Consider the following 16,943-nt stretch of genomic DNA (forward strand, 5'->3'; position numbering starts at 1 on the left):
CACCAGCCAGGCCAAGAAATCGAATATTGCCAGCACCCCAGAAGCCCCTTTTTTGTTAGAAAAATCCACTATGCTGAATTTTATGATGATGACTTTCTTATATTTCTTTATATGTACCCACTTACTTCTCTACCCCTAATAATATAATTTGGTTTTGCCGGTTTTGAACTTTTTAACAATAGAAACGTTCTGTATATATTTGGTTGTGACCTGTTTGTTTTGCTTAGAGATACTTTCTTCAGTCAGTCATCTTTTATTACTTTCATTCTGTTACTGTGTAACTAATTCATCATCTCAGAATCTCTCTTGGCCAGAGTCAGAGAGTAGTTGCAATCTCTGTTTGACTCTTCTATTTTAAAAATCAGCCAGACCACTCTCACAGTTCTCTTTTAGAATAAATACAATAAACCAAATATGCTTCGAAACTTACTAACATGCCTTTTGTGCTAGGGATAAAGTGAGACCTACATTGCTGTAGAAGACCCAGTGCTTTTGGGACTAAGTCCTGTCTGGTTAGCTAGAGTATGGTAGTTCCCCTTTATCCACAGTTTCGCTTTCCATGGTTTTAGTTATCTGCGGTCAACCTCAGTCCAAAAATATTAAATGGAAAAATCCAGAAATAAACAACTCTTAAGTTTTAAATTGCGAGCTATTCTGACTAGCATCATGTGAATATGTGTTATTTGTTGATATGATAGACTAGGGAAATCACAAAGATACCTGGGTGGCTTTGATACTGAAATGTGATCATTAACTATATATTGCCTGTATACAAAAGTGTAGAGTACAGGCCCTTATAAACCCGTAAGGCACTTAAAAAGCAGCTTAAAGGGGAATTAACTGATACTTTACTATAAAACTTTAAAAAGCCTTTAACCTTTTATCTACAGTGGTCACATAGGTAGCACCTTAAAAATGGATTTTCTCACGGGCCACAGTAATATGACCCATGTTGCTCCTCCCTGTTGACAGATTCTTCCTCTTCTCACTCATACCATTATAACCAAGAAGACTACCATCTCTTACTTGGATAACTGCAATAACCTCCAAACCGATCTCTGTGCATCCATTCTGGTCTGTCTCCAGTCTTTTGTCCACACCACAGTGAGCTTGAGGGTTGGTGGAGAGCAGAAACACGTAAATATGATCACATCACCTTTTCTCTGTAAAGCCTTCAGGGGGTCTCCTCCTCTGTTCTTAGGCTAAGTTCAACTTCCCTACTGTAGGCAGCCTATAAGGTCCTTCATGAGGTGATCCCTCTATACCTGAACTGTATTCCCTCTTATTCTCATTGCTCTAGTTATTATATAAAAGTTTTCTTTTAATCATCCATCATAGGATCTTTGCATAAACTGTTCTCTCTGGAATGTTTTCCCCTGCCATCTTCATCTTCTTAACTCCACTTTATCCTTTATCTCTCAGCTGAGGGCTCATTTATTCAGGGAAGCCTTGCCTGACCTGCCTAATCACATCCCCCATTTTTTGGTTCCCAAAGTAACACATACCCTTCTTTGTAACACATATCACAGTTGCAATTTTATATTAATTATGATTTCATTTTTGCTGTCTATACTACTAGAAGAGAGATAGGCACTAGGCATACTTACAATTCTATCCCTAGCATTTAGCCCAGTACCTGACAAATTTTGAGCACCTGGTAAGTATTTGAATTATGAAGAACTCCGAGAATTTGGAACTGCTAATTAGTACTTTTCATGAGTCAGAATCATATTAGCAAGCTGTAAAGACCAGAGTCTAGCAACCAACATTTTTATACCTCAACACTATAATTCTGTTAGACTTTTTGTCGTTTACAGCTTTTACACAGAACGATGCCAGGAAATATATTAAAAGTGAATTGTACGCTGGCACGACTCTTGTAGGGTCAATCAGTTGAGAATATATATTATATTCAGAGAAAATTGAAACTATTGATGAAATATCTCTGTGTATATGGATTTACATAAGTAATTCAGAAATTAGCATGAGTATGGGCTTCCCTGGTGGCGCAGTGGTTGAGAGTCCGCCTGCCGATGCAGGGGACACGGGTTCGTGTCCCGGTCCGGGAAGATCCCACATGCCACGGAGCGGCTGGGCCCGTGAGCCATGGCCGCTGAGCCTGCGCGTCCAGAGCCTGTGCTGCACAACGGGAGAGGCCATAACAGTGAGAGGCCCGTGTACCGTAAAAAAAAAAAAAAAAAATAGCATGAGTAAAACTGAAATAGTAAGAAACTCTATTAAAGGAAGATAAAAAGGACTGAGCATGTTCATTTTTGTATTCACTTAAAAGACAACTATAAAGTTTCTAGGGTTCTAGTGTTGCCTTGTTGAGCTCAGCATGTCATCCATAATCCGCCTAAAGCAAATAATTTAGTTTTGTTCTTCTGGGTATAAATACCTTTTAGTTTTAGTTGAGGCTTAATAAATAGGGCAAAAGGAAAAGCTTATGTTTAATTTTTGTATTTCTCCATAAACTAGTAAAGAGTTGACAATAATCTAAATGTAGCTGGAAATGGTTATAAAAATATTGGAAACACATATGTAGTAAGTTCTCAATAAATATATTTTGAATCAGTGATTTTTTTTTATTGGAGTATAATTGCTTCACAATGTTGTGTTAGTTTCTGCTGTACAATGAAGTGAATCAGCTGTATGTATACCTATATGCCCTCCCTCTTGGACCTCCCTCCCACCTCCACCCCCCCCCATCCCACCCATCTAGGTCGTCACAGAGCACAGAGCTGGGCTCCCTGTGCTTTATTTTACTTTTTTTTCCCATTTATTTATGTATTTTTTAACGTCTTTATTGGAGTATAATTGCTTTACAATGGTGTGTTAGTTTCTGCTTTGTAACAAAGTGAATCAGCTATACATATACATATATCCCCATATCTCTTCCCTCTTGCATCACCCTCCCTATCCCACCCCTCTAGGTGGTCACAAAGCAGTGAGCTGATCTCCCTGTGCTATGCGGCTGCTTCCCACTGGCTATTAGTTTTTTTACATTTGGTAGTGTATATATGTCCATGCCACTCTCTCACTTCGTCCCAGCTTACCCTTCCCCCTCCCCATGTCCTCAAGTCCATTCTCTAGTAGGTCTGCGTCTTTATTCCTGTCCTGCCCCTAGGTTCTTCATGACCTTTTTTTTAATTTTTTTTATTCCATATATATGTGTTAGCATACGGTATTTGTTTTTCTCTTTCTGACTTACTTCATTCTGTATGACAGACTCTAGGTCCATCCACCTCACTACAAATAACTCAATTTCGTTTCTTTTTATGGCTGAGTGATATTCCATTGTGTATATGTGCCACATCTTCTTTATCGATTCATCTTTCGATGGACACTTAGGTTGCTTCCATGTCCTGGCTACTGTAAATAGAGCTGCAATGAGCATTGTGGTACATGACTCTTTTCGAATTATGGTTTTCTCAAGGTATATGCCCAGTAGTGGGATTGCTGGGTCGTATGGTAGTTCTATTTTTAGTTTTTTAAGGAGCCTCTATACTGTTCTCCATAGTGGCTGTATCAATTTACATTCCCAGCAACAGTGCAAGAGGGTTCCCTTTTCTCCACACCCTCTCCAGCATTTATTGTTTGTAGATTTTTTGATGATGGCCATTCTGACCAGTGTGAAATGATATCTCATTGTACTTTTGATTTGCATTTCTCTAATGATCAAAGATGTTGAGCATTCTTTCATGTGTTTGTTGGCAATCTGTATATCTTTGGAGAAACGTCTATTTAGGTCTTCTGCCCATTTTTGGATTGGGTTGTTTGCTTTTTTGATATTGAGCTACATGAGCTGCTTGTAAATTTTGGAGATTAAGCCTTTGTCAGTTGCTTCATTTGCAAATATTTTCTCCCATCTTTTCATCTTGTTTATGGTTTCCTTTGCTGTGCAAAAGCTTTTGAGTTTCATTAGGTCCCATTTGTTTATTTTTGTTTTTATTTCCATTTCTCTAGGAGGTGGGTCAAAAAGTATCCTGCTGTGATTTATGTCATGGAGTTTTCTGCCTATGTTTTCCTCTAAGAGTTTGATAGTGTCTGGCCACATTTAGGTCTTTAATCCATTTTGAGTTTATTTTTGTGTATGGTGTTAGGGAGTGTTCTAATTTCATTCTTTTACATGTAGCTGTCCAGTTTTCCCAGCACCACTTATCGAAGAGGCTGTCTTCTCTCCATTGTATATTCTTGCCTCCTTTATCAAAAATAAGGTGACCAGGGCTTCCCTTGGCGCAGTGGTTGAGTCTGCCTGCCGATGCAGGGGACACGGGTTCGTGCCCCGGACTGGGAAGATCCCACATGCCGCAGAGCGGCTAGGCCTGTGAGCCATGGCTGCTGAGCCTGCGCGTCCGGAGCCTGTGCTCCGCAATGAGAGAGGCCACAACAATGAGAGGCCCGCGTACCACAAAAAAAATAAAAAATAAGGTGACCATATGTGTGTGGGTTTATCTCCGGGCTTTCTATCCTGTTCCATTGATCTATATTTCTGTTTTTGTGCCAGTACCATACTGTCTTGATGACTGTAGCTTTGTAGTATAGTCTGAAGTCAGGGAGCCTGTTTCCTCCAGTTCCGTTTTTCTTTCTCAAGATTGCTTTGGCTATTGGGGGTCTTTTGTGTTTCCATACAAATTATGAAATTTTTTGTTCTAGTTCTGTGAAAAATGCCATTGGTAGTTTGATAGGGATTGCATTGAATCCATAGAATGCTTTGGGTAGTATAGTCATTTTCACAATGTTGATTCTTCCAATCCAAGAACGTGGTGAATCAGTGATCTTGCTTAAGGTTACTGAGACCTCTGAGACTATTGGAAGTGTTAAGTATGAATGTAAGTTTCAAGAATAAAACTTGAAATGTTTAGAAGTTGTAATCATTCATAATACATATGATGCATTGGAAAGCTGAAACCCCATTGATAGTTTTCCTTTATACTAAAATATTGATTTGTTTTTAAGTTTCTGTTACAGTTCTGAATTTTAACTAGTATAAAATGGATTAAAAATTTCACATCTATATATAAATGGAAATGTTTTCAAATTTCAAGTTTCTGCCCAGTAGATAGGTTCTATAAGCAAGTATACTTATCAAGTTCTAAGTGATAACTCTATAAATGTAAAGAAATACATTTTTATTTTAGGGTGATTCTTTTTTCATGTCTCTTGTTCCAGATAAGCCTTGATTATAAATAACCTTAATAAGCAATTAGATAATACTATCAGATTCCATTTGTGTGGGCCTTTTTTTTTTCTTTCTATAAAGGGTACAGATTTGTTTTTTAAAAACCCCATTAAAAGTTAAAATTCATCATTGTTTGAGCATTTTCTAAACCTTTCCCAGGCTCCTTAAGCCATACAGTACATAGATTCATACCCAAAATATCCTCTTTACAGACACAGTCACTCTAACCTTCATTGTATTACTGAATTTACATCAACTTTTCTTTGTTGTTGTCACCTAAGCACAGTCTTAGTGTTACATTTTTATTTTATTTATTTATTTTTTGGCTCATTGGGTCTTTGTTGCTGTGCTCAGGCTTTCTCTAGTTGTGGCGAGCAGGGGCTACTCTTTGTGGCAGTGTGCACACTCCTCATTGCAGTGGCTTCTCTAGTTGCGGAGCACGGGCTCTGGGCACGCGGTCTTCCATAGTTGTGCCATGTGAGCTCAGTAGTTGTGGCTCACGGGCTTAGTTGCTCCGAGGCATGTGGGATCTTCCTGGACCAGGGACCGAACCTTTGTCCCCTACATTGGCAGGCGGATTCTTAACCACTGCACCACCAGGGAAGTCCCTTAGTGTTACACTTTAAAAGCCAGCAAAATGTGAGAGATCTTTGTTTTTAAAAAAAGTCAGTCTGTACCTTCTAAATGAATAAAATACCTAAAAAATGCCTTTACAGAGTCCTGCCAACTTGAAAACTGTAACTTAGTGGATACCTTGCTTTTGTAGTATGTAGTTTTACCTTAGTGCTTGTACAAAAAATGTTTTTAGTATGTGTCCATTTTCTCTGCATTTTGGCATTAATTAAGACTCTGGGGTTGAATTCTTTTTACATCAACATTATTGTTTATTGTTGGAATTAAATTTTTTTTTAATTAGAAAGAAGACATTGCTCTATCAGAGGAGCTTCTTTAATTGTATTTTAGAAACTGATTAGACATTTTTCTATTAAAATTGGTGACCTTATTTTACCAGAGAGTGAATTCCAGTTTTACTTCAGAAACACTGCTATTGCTTTATTATTCCACAATAGTAATATCATAGAACCGAAGTAGCTTACTTAAATCAGGGGTATGACACTGGTGCAGAGCCCTGTTATTAAAGAAGGCTAAGATTAGATAATGTTTAATGTCTTACATTTATTTTTCTGAAAATTTTTAGAAATATTTTTAAATTTCTTAAGTAAATTTGGAGGAAAAGATTTTTACATCTGAGGTATTTATGATTTTCAGGCGTGCTTTCAATGAACTGTTATATTTTGAGTATGGAGAAGATATATAGAGATAATTATGAGACAAGGCAACCTTTATAGATGAATACATACACATAAATGTGTGTATGTATTTATGTGATACATTCTTACCGTAAAATATAAGTACCTTTGAAAGTGGAAGTCCCTCTTAAGATTAATGTTATCCTTTGCTGCACTGTTTAATACAGTAGCCACTATTTAAATTTTAAGTTAATTAAAATTAAATTTAAAATCCACTTCCTTCGTCACACTAGCCACATTTGACGTGCTACTATATACGATGTAGATATAGAACATTTCCATCATCATGGAAAGTTCTTTCAGACATAATAATATATCTGATAATCCAGGGATTACCACTGATATATTTTCTGGTATAAATTCTTTCATAATTTTTTCTACACATACAGTCATTATTACTATTTTGCAAAAAGAAGATCATATTGTACAGGTTTTTTTTGTCATGATATTTTTTACTATTACCATATATACATATTGATTACCTCATTCTCTTAATGTTTATTTCATTACATGACTGTGTCATATTTATTTAACTGGTTCTCCATTGGTAGACATTCTACATGGTGAAGCCAGTATGGATATTTTGGAAATATGACTTCTTTGATTGGATATGTTTTGTTAAACCTTAATCCCGGGCTTCCCTGCTGGCACAGTGGTTGAGAGTCCGCCTGCCAATGCAGGGGACACGGGTTCATGACCCGGTCCGGGAAGATCCCACATGCCGCGGAGCGGCTGGGCCCGTGAGCCATGGCCGCTGAGCCTGCGCGTCCGGAGCCTGTGCTCCACAACGGGAGAGGCCACAGCAGTGAGAGGCCCGCGTACCACAAAAAAAAAAAAACAAAAAACCTTAATCCCTTTTTACATTATAGCCTTTGAATATATATGGAAAGGGATAAAGACAAGTTGTACCTTGAAGTGGGGTGGAAATGTCTGTCTAGCCTATCAAAAGTTGCAGCATCTTTAGACTGTGAGAATGAAGGGTGAAATGTTATAAAAGTCAAGTCAAATATTTAAGTTAAACTGGCTGAAACATCGTTCATTCTTTTTAACCTTTTTTCCCTACTCTCTTAACACAGGCCACAAATGCTCACACCAATGAGGTTGTGGCAGTTAAGAAAATGTCCTACAGTGGGAAGCAGGCACATGAGGTATGTTAAAGACATTGTGTACCTAAACTGACATAGCAGGTTAATATGAAATTCACAGTAGAAACAAAGTTCTTTAAGCATTTCTTTATCACAGTTCTTTTTTTCCCTTCTTGTGGAGCATATAATAAACGTTCCTAATACTCTACCTCAGTCAACTATTTTGTGGAATAGAACATGGATTAGTGTAATGGATTTATTATAATATATTTGGTGATTGATTTAATTTATAGGTACTAAAACAAGAAATAACGCAAGTTTAAATTGCTTCCTTATGTATTAAACTTTCTCTTTGTCCATTTAAAATAATGAAAAAACTATTTTATATGTATACTTGAAAATAAAATACTGTTTTCTGTTCAAAAATTATTATATTTTCTTTCTGACTTAAATAGAAATGGCAAGATATTCTTAAGGAGGTCAAATTTTTACGACAATTGAAGCATCCTAATACTATTGAATACAAAGGTTGTTACTTGAAAGAGCACACCGCTTGGGTAAGTAAGAGGACCTCTATTGTCTTTTTATTTTTTCCTATTAAAATTTTTTTCTTTTCCTTTTTTTCTATTATCTCTTTGGTCTGAAAAATTATCAGCCCATTTCTGTCCCATGTGATTTTTGTTTGTCAGTATTTAACATTTGTTACTTCAGAGTGTGCCATTATGTTATACATTCTGTAAGTTTAAGCATGACATCTAGTCTATAGGAAATTTTATTCTTAAACACTCAACAAAGAGAGAGTGAAAAGTTAACATCATTTTATAATGATTTATTTGCAAAAGTAAAAAGCAGTGCCTTTTATTCTCATCCTAGAATTTTTATCTTTGTCATTTCTCATCCCCTACTCCAATTCCCCCCAAATTTGGAATTATGCTTGATATTACCATCACTGTCTAAGTTTTTTACCAAACAGAGCCCGGATTATGATTAATCTATCTTCTTACTATATTTTTATTTTACATGATTTTGTTTCTGATTTTAGGTTAGCACATTAGATATTGTCTAGAACAAGTAAATGCTATACCTTGTACTTTATGGGATTGCACATTCCAATTTAAAGTATTCAATATCACTATCATTTATTGAATACTTACCAATGTACAAGTCCTTTCCTGTACATGATCTCCAATTAGGGAATGGAATTTTTGTTCCCAGATAGAATATCAAAGGTTAAACATAAACCTTTCTGCTCAAGGAATTCTTAAGATATCTAGAGCCATTGCTTCTGTACTGAGCAGAAGAAGTTAATAAGAGGAGTATCTCATTCTATGGAAATCAGTTCTCTGGCAATCTCAGCTGTCTTGAAGGAGTCAAGAAAGGGATTTTGAGCAGGCAGAATAAATGTTACAAAATCAAGTGCTAGATATCATGTGTTTCCAAACTTCAGAAAATCCTCCGAGCTCTTATTTGAAGCCTGTTTACTCTTAGATTACATAGAATGCTAATAAGTTTGGTTACCTAGTGTTTGTCTATAAGGATTTGATAGGCTAATTAGAAGGAACTCATAGAACTAAAGCTGCTGGAGACATGCATACAAATAGCCATAACTAATTTGACCTGAAGGAAGAAGTTGGGGAAGTTAGAAAGCAGACCTAACAATTTAAAAGCAGAGCAACTAGAGCTGATAATTGTCAAGGGCAAACGGCCAGCCACAGCTCAGGTGCCCTTGTGTTATGGAATAATTGGGAAAAGAATGTTTGGGACAGAAATACAGAGTTAACATGTAATTTAAAAAATAGACCCATAACTATAAACCTACTCTAGTCGGTTCTAAAGTTCTATGTTCATTTTCCTTATACTCAGTTTAAGGAAATTATATGTTTGTATTAATTTACATAATTTAAGAAATTAGAGGGAATTCCCTGCCGGTCCAGCGGTTAGTACTCCGTGCTTTCACTGCTGAGGGCCCAGGTTCCATCCCTGGTCAGGGAACTAAGATCTTGCAAGCCGTACAGCGCGGTCGAAAGAATAAATAAACAAATAAAAAAAAAATTTAATTATAAAAATTAAAATAAAAGAAATTAGAAAACTGAGTAATACAGTTGAGAAATGTTTCCATCAAAACTGATTAAAAATATTGTTTGTCAATTATACCTTAATAAAGCTGAAGAAAAAAGAAAAATAGTGCACCTAAAAGGCTAATGTTCATTATAATATTCACTTATGTGGATGCTTTCATTTCACAATAAGAAGTAAAATTAATGTTTCTGAATCTGCTTACTTATTTTTTTAATAATAAATTTATTTATTTATTTATTTTTGGCTGCATCGGGTCTTCGTTGCTGCGCATGAGCTGTTCTCTAGTTGCGGCGAGCGGGGGCTACTCTTTGTTGCGGTGCACGGGCTTCTCATTGCCGTGGCTTCTCTTGTTGCAGAGCACGGACTCTAGGCGCGCGGGCTTCAGTAGTTGTGGCATGCGGGCTCTAGAGAGCAGGCTCAGTAGTTGTGGCGCACAGGCTTAGTTGCTGTGTGGCATGTGGGATCTTCCCAGACCAGGTCTCCTGCATTGGCAGGCGGATTCTTAACCACTGCACCACCAGGGAAGCCCTGAATCTGCTTACTTTTAATGTAAAGCAGAAAACTATAATAAAGTTTCTAAACTTTAAAGTTTCTCATATTGTTTTAGATTATTCCAGAAATGGAATAATTTTTATACATTATGTATATTTAATTACATCTATAAATATATAATAAATTTAATAAAGTAGATGTATGTCTTTATTATATATAATAATATATATGTATGATATATGATATATTATGTATTGTGTACCTTGCTACTGGAATAAATTCAGAAGAATATAAGATGTGTGTGTTATGTTATGTATAATTATATATTATAATAATATATGACATATAATAATATATAATATTATATCTCATATCCTTCTAAAATATTCCAGTAATGCAGGGTACATAATACATAAATGTTTTCACATTAATTTTTTTTAATGAAGGAACCAATATGTTAATAGTAGTTGTGTCTGTGTGATTATAGGAAATTTGTATTTCATAATAAGCATGTTGTGTTTTTTTAGAATAACAAAATAATAATTTGTAGGTGTGTGTGTGCTTGTGTGTATACGTGTGGAGATTGGTCACTGAGCACTCCAGTTCTGACCTTGGCTATAAATCAGTAGTAATCTGGAATGCCTAAAATATCTAAGATGAGAGTAAAGAAAGAGTTTTCTCATTTTTGCTTTTCACAAGCCTCCCAACATTGCAAAGCCAATAAATATCAATATTAATGTAATAGTATTGTTCTAGAAATATTTTAAGATATAAATTGAAATATTCCATCTCTCAGGAATTCAAGCTAATGTAATAATACATAGCAGGATACTTTTTTTTTTTTTTTTTTGCGCGGTACGCGGGCCTCTCACCGTTGCGGCCTCTCCCGCTGCGGAGCACAGGCTCTGGACGCGCAGGCTCAGCGGCCATGACTCACGGGCCCAGCCGCTCTGCGGCATGTGGGATCTTCCCAGACCGGGGCACGAACCCGTGTCCCCTGCATGGGCAGGCGGACTCTCAACCACTGCACCACCAGGGAAGCCCCAGGATACATCTTTAGATTGAGTTCTAACCAATGTTTTCTTGTTTAGAACTTTTCAATTTTATTTTATTTTATTTTATATTTTGGCTGCATTGGGTCTTAGTTGTGGCACACGGGATCTTCACTGAGGCATGCAGGATCGTTCATTGCAGCGCGCGGGCTTCTCTCTAGTTGTGGCGTGCGGGTTTTCTCTCTGTAGTTGTGGCACATGGGCTCCAGGGCTCAAGGGCTCTAGTTGAGGTGCGCAAGAGCTTAGTTGCCCTGCAGCATGTGGAATCTTAGTTCCCCGACCAGGGATCAAACCCATGTTCCCTGCATTGGTAGGTGGATTCTTCACCACTGGACCACCAGGGAAGTCCCAGAACTTTTTAAAATGTGAAAGTAGGGAATTTACTGCTTACTTGTTTGTATTATTTAACTAATAATTCCCAGTATAGATTTTACTGGCTCATTTATTTGGTTGCCACTTTCCAAGTTACAAAATTTAATTTATACTCCAACCTAGCCACCTTAAATCCTTAAATATAATCCCCATATTGTCTTAGACCAATTCCAGTTTCAAATAGGAAATAACAAAAACAGAAATTCCGATTTCAAATAGGAAATAACAATAACAGGTTCAGATGAATCAGAATATTTATTCTCCTAGTATTCTTAGTTCCTTGGTTAGTTGGTTGGTTTTAGCAGTTTCTTATTAACCTACATTATTCTGGTTATTATTTCAATCTGTTACAGTTGGTGATGGAATATTGCTTAGGCTCAGCCTCTGATTTGTTAGAAGGTAAGGATAAAAGCACTATCCCCTTCTTTTTTACCTTGACCAGAATGTTGTCTACTCCTGTATTAAAGCACACCTTGGGCAAACTAAATGGTTAATGACTTAGACTTAAGGGTTATGTGGATAAGCCATGCAGACTCTGTCTCTGCCATGTCGCTGAAAATATCTGAGTAATGATTAGCAGCCCTCCCGCTGTTTTAATTCATGGCCCATCCAGGGCAGGTACTATTAAAATGTTTGGGTTGTGTGATGTAGTATGTGTAGCCAAAAACATCAAATTCATGTGTATGTATGAAACAGAGGTAGATGGTATCGGTATCCAAATTATATTGATATTTAACCCTTCCACATCTCTTGACTGACCCAGTTCTCCTCTGCAGACGCTGTTATAATCAGAGACTGAGTTAAAATTTACATTAAAAAAAAACTTTCTTATATTATCCATGATCTCTGAATAGAAATTGCTTATTAGCTGCTTTCACAAATAATGAAAACCTGTAGTTAGAAGGGGTACTTATACATGGCTTGCGGCAGAGGAGAATAATGCAACCTAAAACACTCTAGACACTTAAAATGTCAGAGGGGCTTGTAAATTTGGGCCTGACCAGCTGGAATCAGTGTGGCTTTGACTTGCAACTGACAAGTAAATTAACAATTGTTGCAGTGATTATCAGGCTTTGTTTTATTTTATTTTGAAGGGGTTTGTTTGTTTTTATGCTTCAGTTTCCTGTTATCTGGTTATTTATTGTTATTCTATAGAAAATATATATCCTATGTATTTAGGTGAACGTGTTCCCAAATTGTCATTTAAGAAAAAGTATATAATTCAGCCTGCTATAGCTGTATAATATAATAAAAATAGGAATGAAACTGATCATCTATTCCTGGCTTTTTTTTTTTTTTTCCTCAGTTCATAAAAAACCACTTCAGGAAGTGGAGATTGCTGCCATTACTCACGGTGCCTTGCAGGGGCTAGCCTACCTACATTCTCATGCATTGATTCATAGGTAAGATTAGAGGCCAGTTACATTTTCATTTCAGTTACAGGACAGTCTGTTCAAGGAACCTTGAAAATTAGTGCATGCTCCAATTTTTAGGGTGCCTAAGAATTTATGGGAAGCAAATAGATTGCTGCTGCTTCTGGATGTAAAGAGTAAGGTTGCCCGAATTTAGTTCCTATCTCTCGGTCTCTCGCATATAACCACAAAGACTTATATCATCTCTGTTCTGTAGGTAACTATTCTCCAGGCATAGTGTTGCAGGGAAATTTGAAGAAGAGCCCAGCAACCTTTTGATACTGTCAAGAAAAAAAGGAAAGAAAATTAGCCTTCCTTGCATATATTTATTTCCTAGCTGAGTTCTTCTCCCTTTCCTGTTGCAAATAACAAATCAATCTCATGTAAATATATGCTGTTTTATCAATTTTACATTTTTTGCATTTCTTTAGTCCATATAGATATTTAGGAAGGTATATTGTCTTCATTTTGGTAGATGAAGAAACTGAGACTTAAAAAGATTTAAATAACTTGCCCATAGTTTCCTAGCATTTATGTAATAAAGATTGAAACTCAGATTTTCTAACTCCTAATCCAAGGCTTCCCTCTAAATTACATTTTCTTTATCACAGCCCCACTCTCCTCTTTCCAACCTACTTCCCACCACTAACTTCTTAACAAAGATGTTGTTACCAATTTTTCCTTCTCTCAGTAAAGAACTTCTAGTACTGTTACTTTAATGAATGGTGGCCAAGTAGTGGAATATGAGGGAGGCATAAAGGACCTGAGATGGCTCAAAAACAGAAGAAAAAATATTTTACATTTACTAGGAAGAAATGAAACTATTAAGTCATCGGTTCCCCTTTTGCTTCTGTTTTAATCGTCCTAGAGTAGCCATCACAGTTACTGGTACATACCACAAAGCAGAACTCCCTCAAGATAGGCAGACCAAAATTCCTGCCATGAATTTGGCTTATTCATAAGGATGAAGAATGAACGTAACCATGTCTAATAAATATTGATAAAATTAATTTAACTGTAATTTACGGATTTGACAATTTTAAAGTATATATATGTATAAACTTTAAAGTGTATATCTATCTATCTTTGGTATTAAGATGTCATTACTGAATGCCAACTTGTTTATGACAGTTTTGCCTGCTCCTGTTTTAAAGGTCAGTTCAGGTTTCTGTGCCTTTATCACCTCAATTTTCACATTAATTTAATGTTTTATTCTATACTACACTTTATCTTTTTTAATAGGTAAAAAGAGTTGAAAAGCCAAAAAGCTTTTAAAGAATGCTCTTTATTTAAAAATAAATTCAGATTCTTATTGTTTTGATTTAAAAGGCAAGCCAGGGTTAGAGAAAAGATATTTTCTGTTGTACGAGAAATAAATAATGCTTTTTTTAGTTCTCTCTTCCAATGCCTAATGTCTTCATGAGGAAAGAAACTGAATTTTCAAGGGAAGATTTTTGGAAAAGTTATTTTGGGAGCATTTGAACCTTTCATTTTCAACTTAACATGTTTTCCTCATTCCCTCTGCTTTATCTTTCCATTGCCCATCAACGTACAATTCTTAGTTCCTAGTACTCATTACACCTCATGACTTTTTTAAAGAGAATAAGGAGTACGTCCACATCTTCTCATTCCAAATTTTCATACTGAAGATTAAATTTTTTTAAATCATGTTTTTTAAACTTTTTGCTGCATAAAATATCTAGTAGTTTTAGTAGTAACCACTTGAGATTCTTTGTAATAATACAATAGAAATGCAATTTCCTAACCCCTAATCCTTGTTTGTTTTGATCTTTCAGGGTCTTCTTTTTACTGTACAGTGTTATTTTTAAAATAACACCTTCTCTATAACATGTACTCTCAAATGCCTTAGAGTTGCAGTTACAATTAAAGGCAGAGAGAAAGGGTCACAGGCAAGAAAGAAAAGGTATGTGTGTAGTTGAGGTTTATTGGTAGGTAGTTGATACAGAGTCACTGAAGATTTGTTTAGACTCCAAAAATGTCATGAAATTTGGAAGAGAAAAAAAAAAGGCAGCTACAGATGGTGCCAATTTTCCCCAGCACAAGCAATACTGTTGGTGACTGGATTCAGCAACTAATATGATTTTGTAAGTGTAGCAACTGAGTAGGTTTCCTTGTCGGCCATGTCTGCCTTTTTTCTCATTGCATTCCCTCCCTCTAAAGAAAGCTCTACCTTTTAGTAATTACTATGACCTACCAGTAAGTACACCAAGGAATCTGGGCCCCCTTACAACATGCAGTAATCACTAAATCCCCTTCTGGCTATCTGAGCAAGGTTTTTTTTTTAATAAACTTTTTGTCTTATTAATTGCATGCTCTGACCTATTCCATAATCAAAATTGAAAAGTAATTTTCTAACCCTCTTATTTTTTCCTATAGGGATATTAAAGCAGGAAATATTCTTCTAACAGAGCCAGGTCAGGTGAAACTAGCTGATTTTGGATCTGCCTCAATGGCTTCTCCTGCCAACTCCTTCGTGGGCACACCTTACTGGTATGTGGAATTAGAAAACATGACATAGTTTTAAAATATGTGTATATAAACAAGATGGACCCATAGCACTGGTTCTGTTTGTTTGTTTGTTTGTTTGTTTGTTTTTGACAGTGTCTCACCGTGTGTCTCAAATGAGATTTCATTAGGAAGGATAGAAAACTCACTAGCAAAAAAGAAACCCTCAGACTTAGTATAAAATTTCCAGTGACTTTAAATTGTTCAAATAAGGTTGATGTCACTGTGTGTAAACTGAGTAGGATTATCAACTCACTGACCAAGCTCAGGTTTTAGACTTCATTTGAAGTTTCTTTTGAACTTTTCTCTTCAGGCAGGGTCTCTAGGCGAGAACAAGGTAGTTTCTTTAACCTTCTGTAGCCAATGAGCATAAATTTTACCTTTCAGTGAAAGAAATCCAGATTCTTGTTTCTGTTGAATTCTCTGATACTTTACCTCACTTGTCATTCTGACTTAAAGTTTCACCCCATTCTATTCAAGACTCCTTTCCTTCCTTTCATAGATACATTGGAATTTCACTGTACCTTGGAGAATGAATTATACCTCTGGAAAATTACTTGCCTACTAAAAAAAATCAGCTACTATTTGAATATTTTTCCACTATCATCAAATAGTATCTATTAAGCAACTACTTACATACACTAATAGAGAACAAAGCATATTAAACTATATGGCCCTTACCCTCCTAATGAAAATCCATTACGGACAAACAAAATAATATCCATTATTATAGCCAGTTTATTTGTTTTTCAACTTGTAACATCTTTGAAATATCTGATTGTATAGCTTTATGTAATTGCATAAAGTGTTCTTCATGTTGTTTGAAGTAGTTTATTTAAATGTTTCATACATATTAATCCTTTACCAGTCTCTCTGAGGTAGCTAATAAAATTCTCTCCATATTATGGATGAGGAAACTGATATACAGAAAGGTTAAGTAACTTAGCCAAGACCAAAGGATAGTAAATGGTGGAACCATGATCTGGTGAAATATATTGTTTCATGTAAATCACTGAGTATATTGTTTATATTTTGAACAGTGTTTTTTCAAATTATTTGTGTAAGAAAATTATAACTTTATCAGATAAAACTTAGAATATGCCCCAAACAGCTATTTTATTGAATCACTTTATCAGGTGAATTTTGTTTTTAATTTGCAACTTGAGTTTTGTACATTGTGTTTGGCAGGATGGCTCCAGAGGTGATCTTAGCTATGGATGAAGGACAGTATGATGGGAAAGTTGATATTTGGTCACTTGGGATCACTTGTATTGAAATGGGTGAGTAAAGAGTTGTTTTCATTGTACTTTTGAGAATCACTCCGTATTCTGATTGTTAATTCATTTATCCAGTGATTATTTAATGAGTTACTGCTATATATGTGCTAGGCAATGTGAATTTATTATATTTTTTTCTATGCTTTGGTATAACAT

General features: G+C 35.9%; 1 protein-coding gene across 3 annotated transcripts in view; it reads left to right on the forward strand.

The window, feature by feature from the left end:
• Positions 1-16,943, forward strand: part of TAOK3 (TAO kinase 3) — a 186,428-nt gene that overhangs the window by 105,135 nt on the left and 64,350 nt on the right. For 2 of the 3 annotated variants that reach the window (XM_022598028.3, XM_022598027.3), the window contains 6 exons: positions 7,569-7,640; positions 8,033-8,134; positions 11,926-11,971; positions 12,879-12,975; positions 15,382-15,495; positions 16,699-16,790. In XM_022598028.3, coding sequence (XP_022453736.1) covers positions 7,569-7,640; positions 8,033-8,134; positions 11,926-11,971; positions 12,879-12,975; positions 15,382-15,495; positions 16,699-16,790 — 523 coding nt within the window. The other variant, XM_089894505.1, reaches the window with a different exon arrangement.

The sequence above is a fragment of the Delphinapterus leucas genome, chromosome 14, assembly GCF_059928025.1.
Source record: "Delphinapterus leucas isolate spDelLeu-1000000601 "Yukka" chromosome 14, BTC_Dleu_Yukka2, whole genome shotgun sequence".
Classification (NCBI taxonomy): domain Eukaryota; kingdom Metazoa; phylum Chordata; class Mammalia; order Artiodactyla; family Monodontidae; genus Delphinapterus; species Delphinapterus leucas.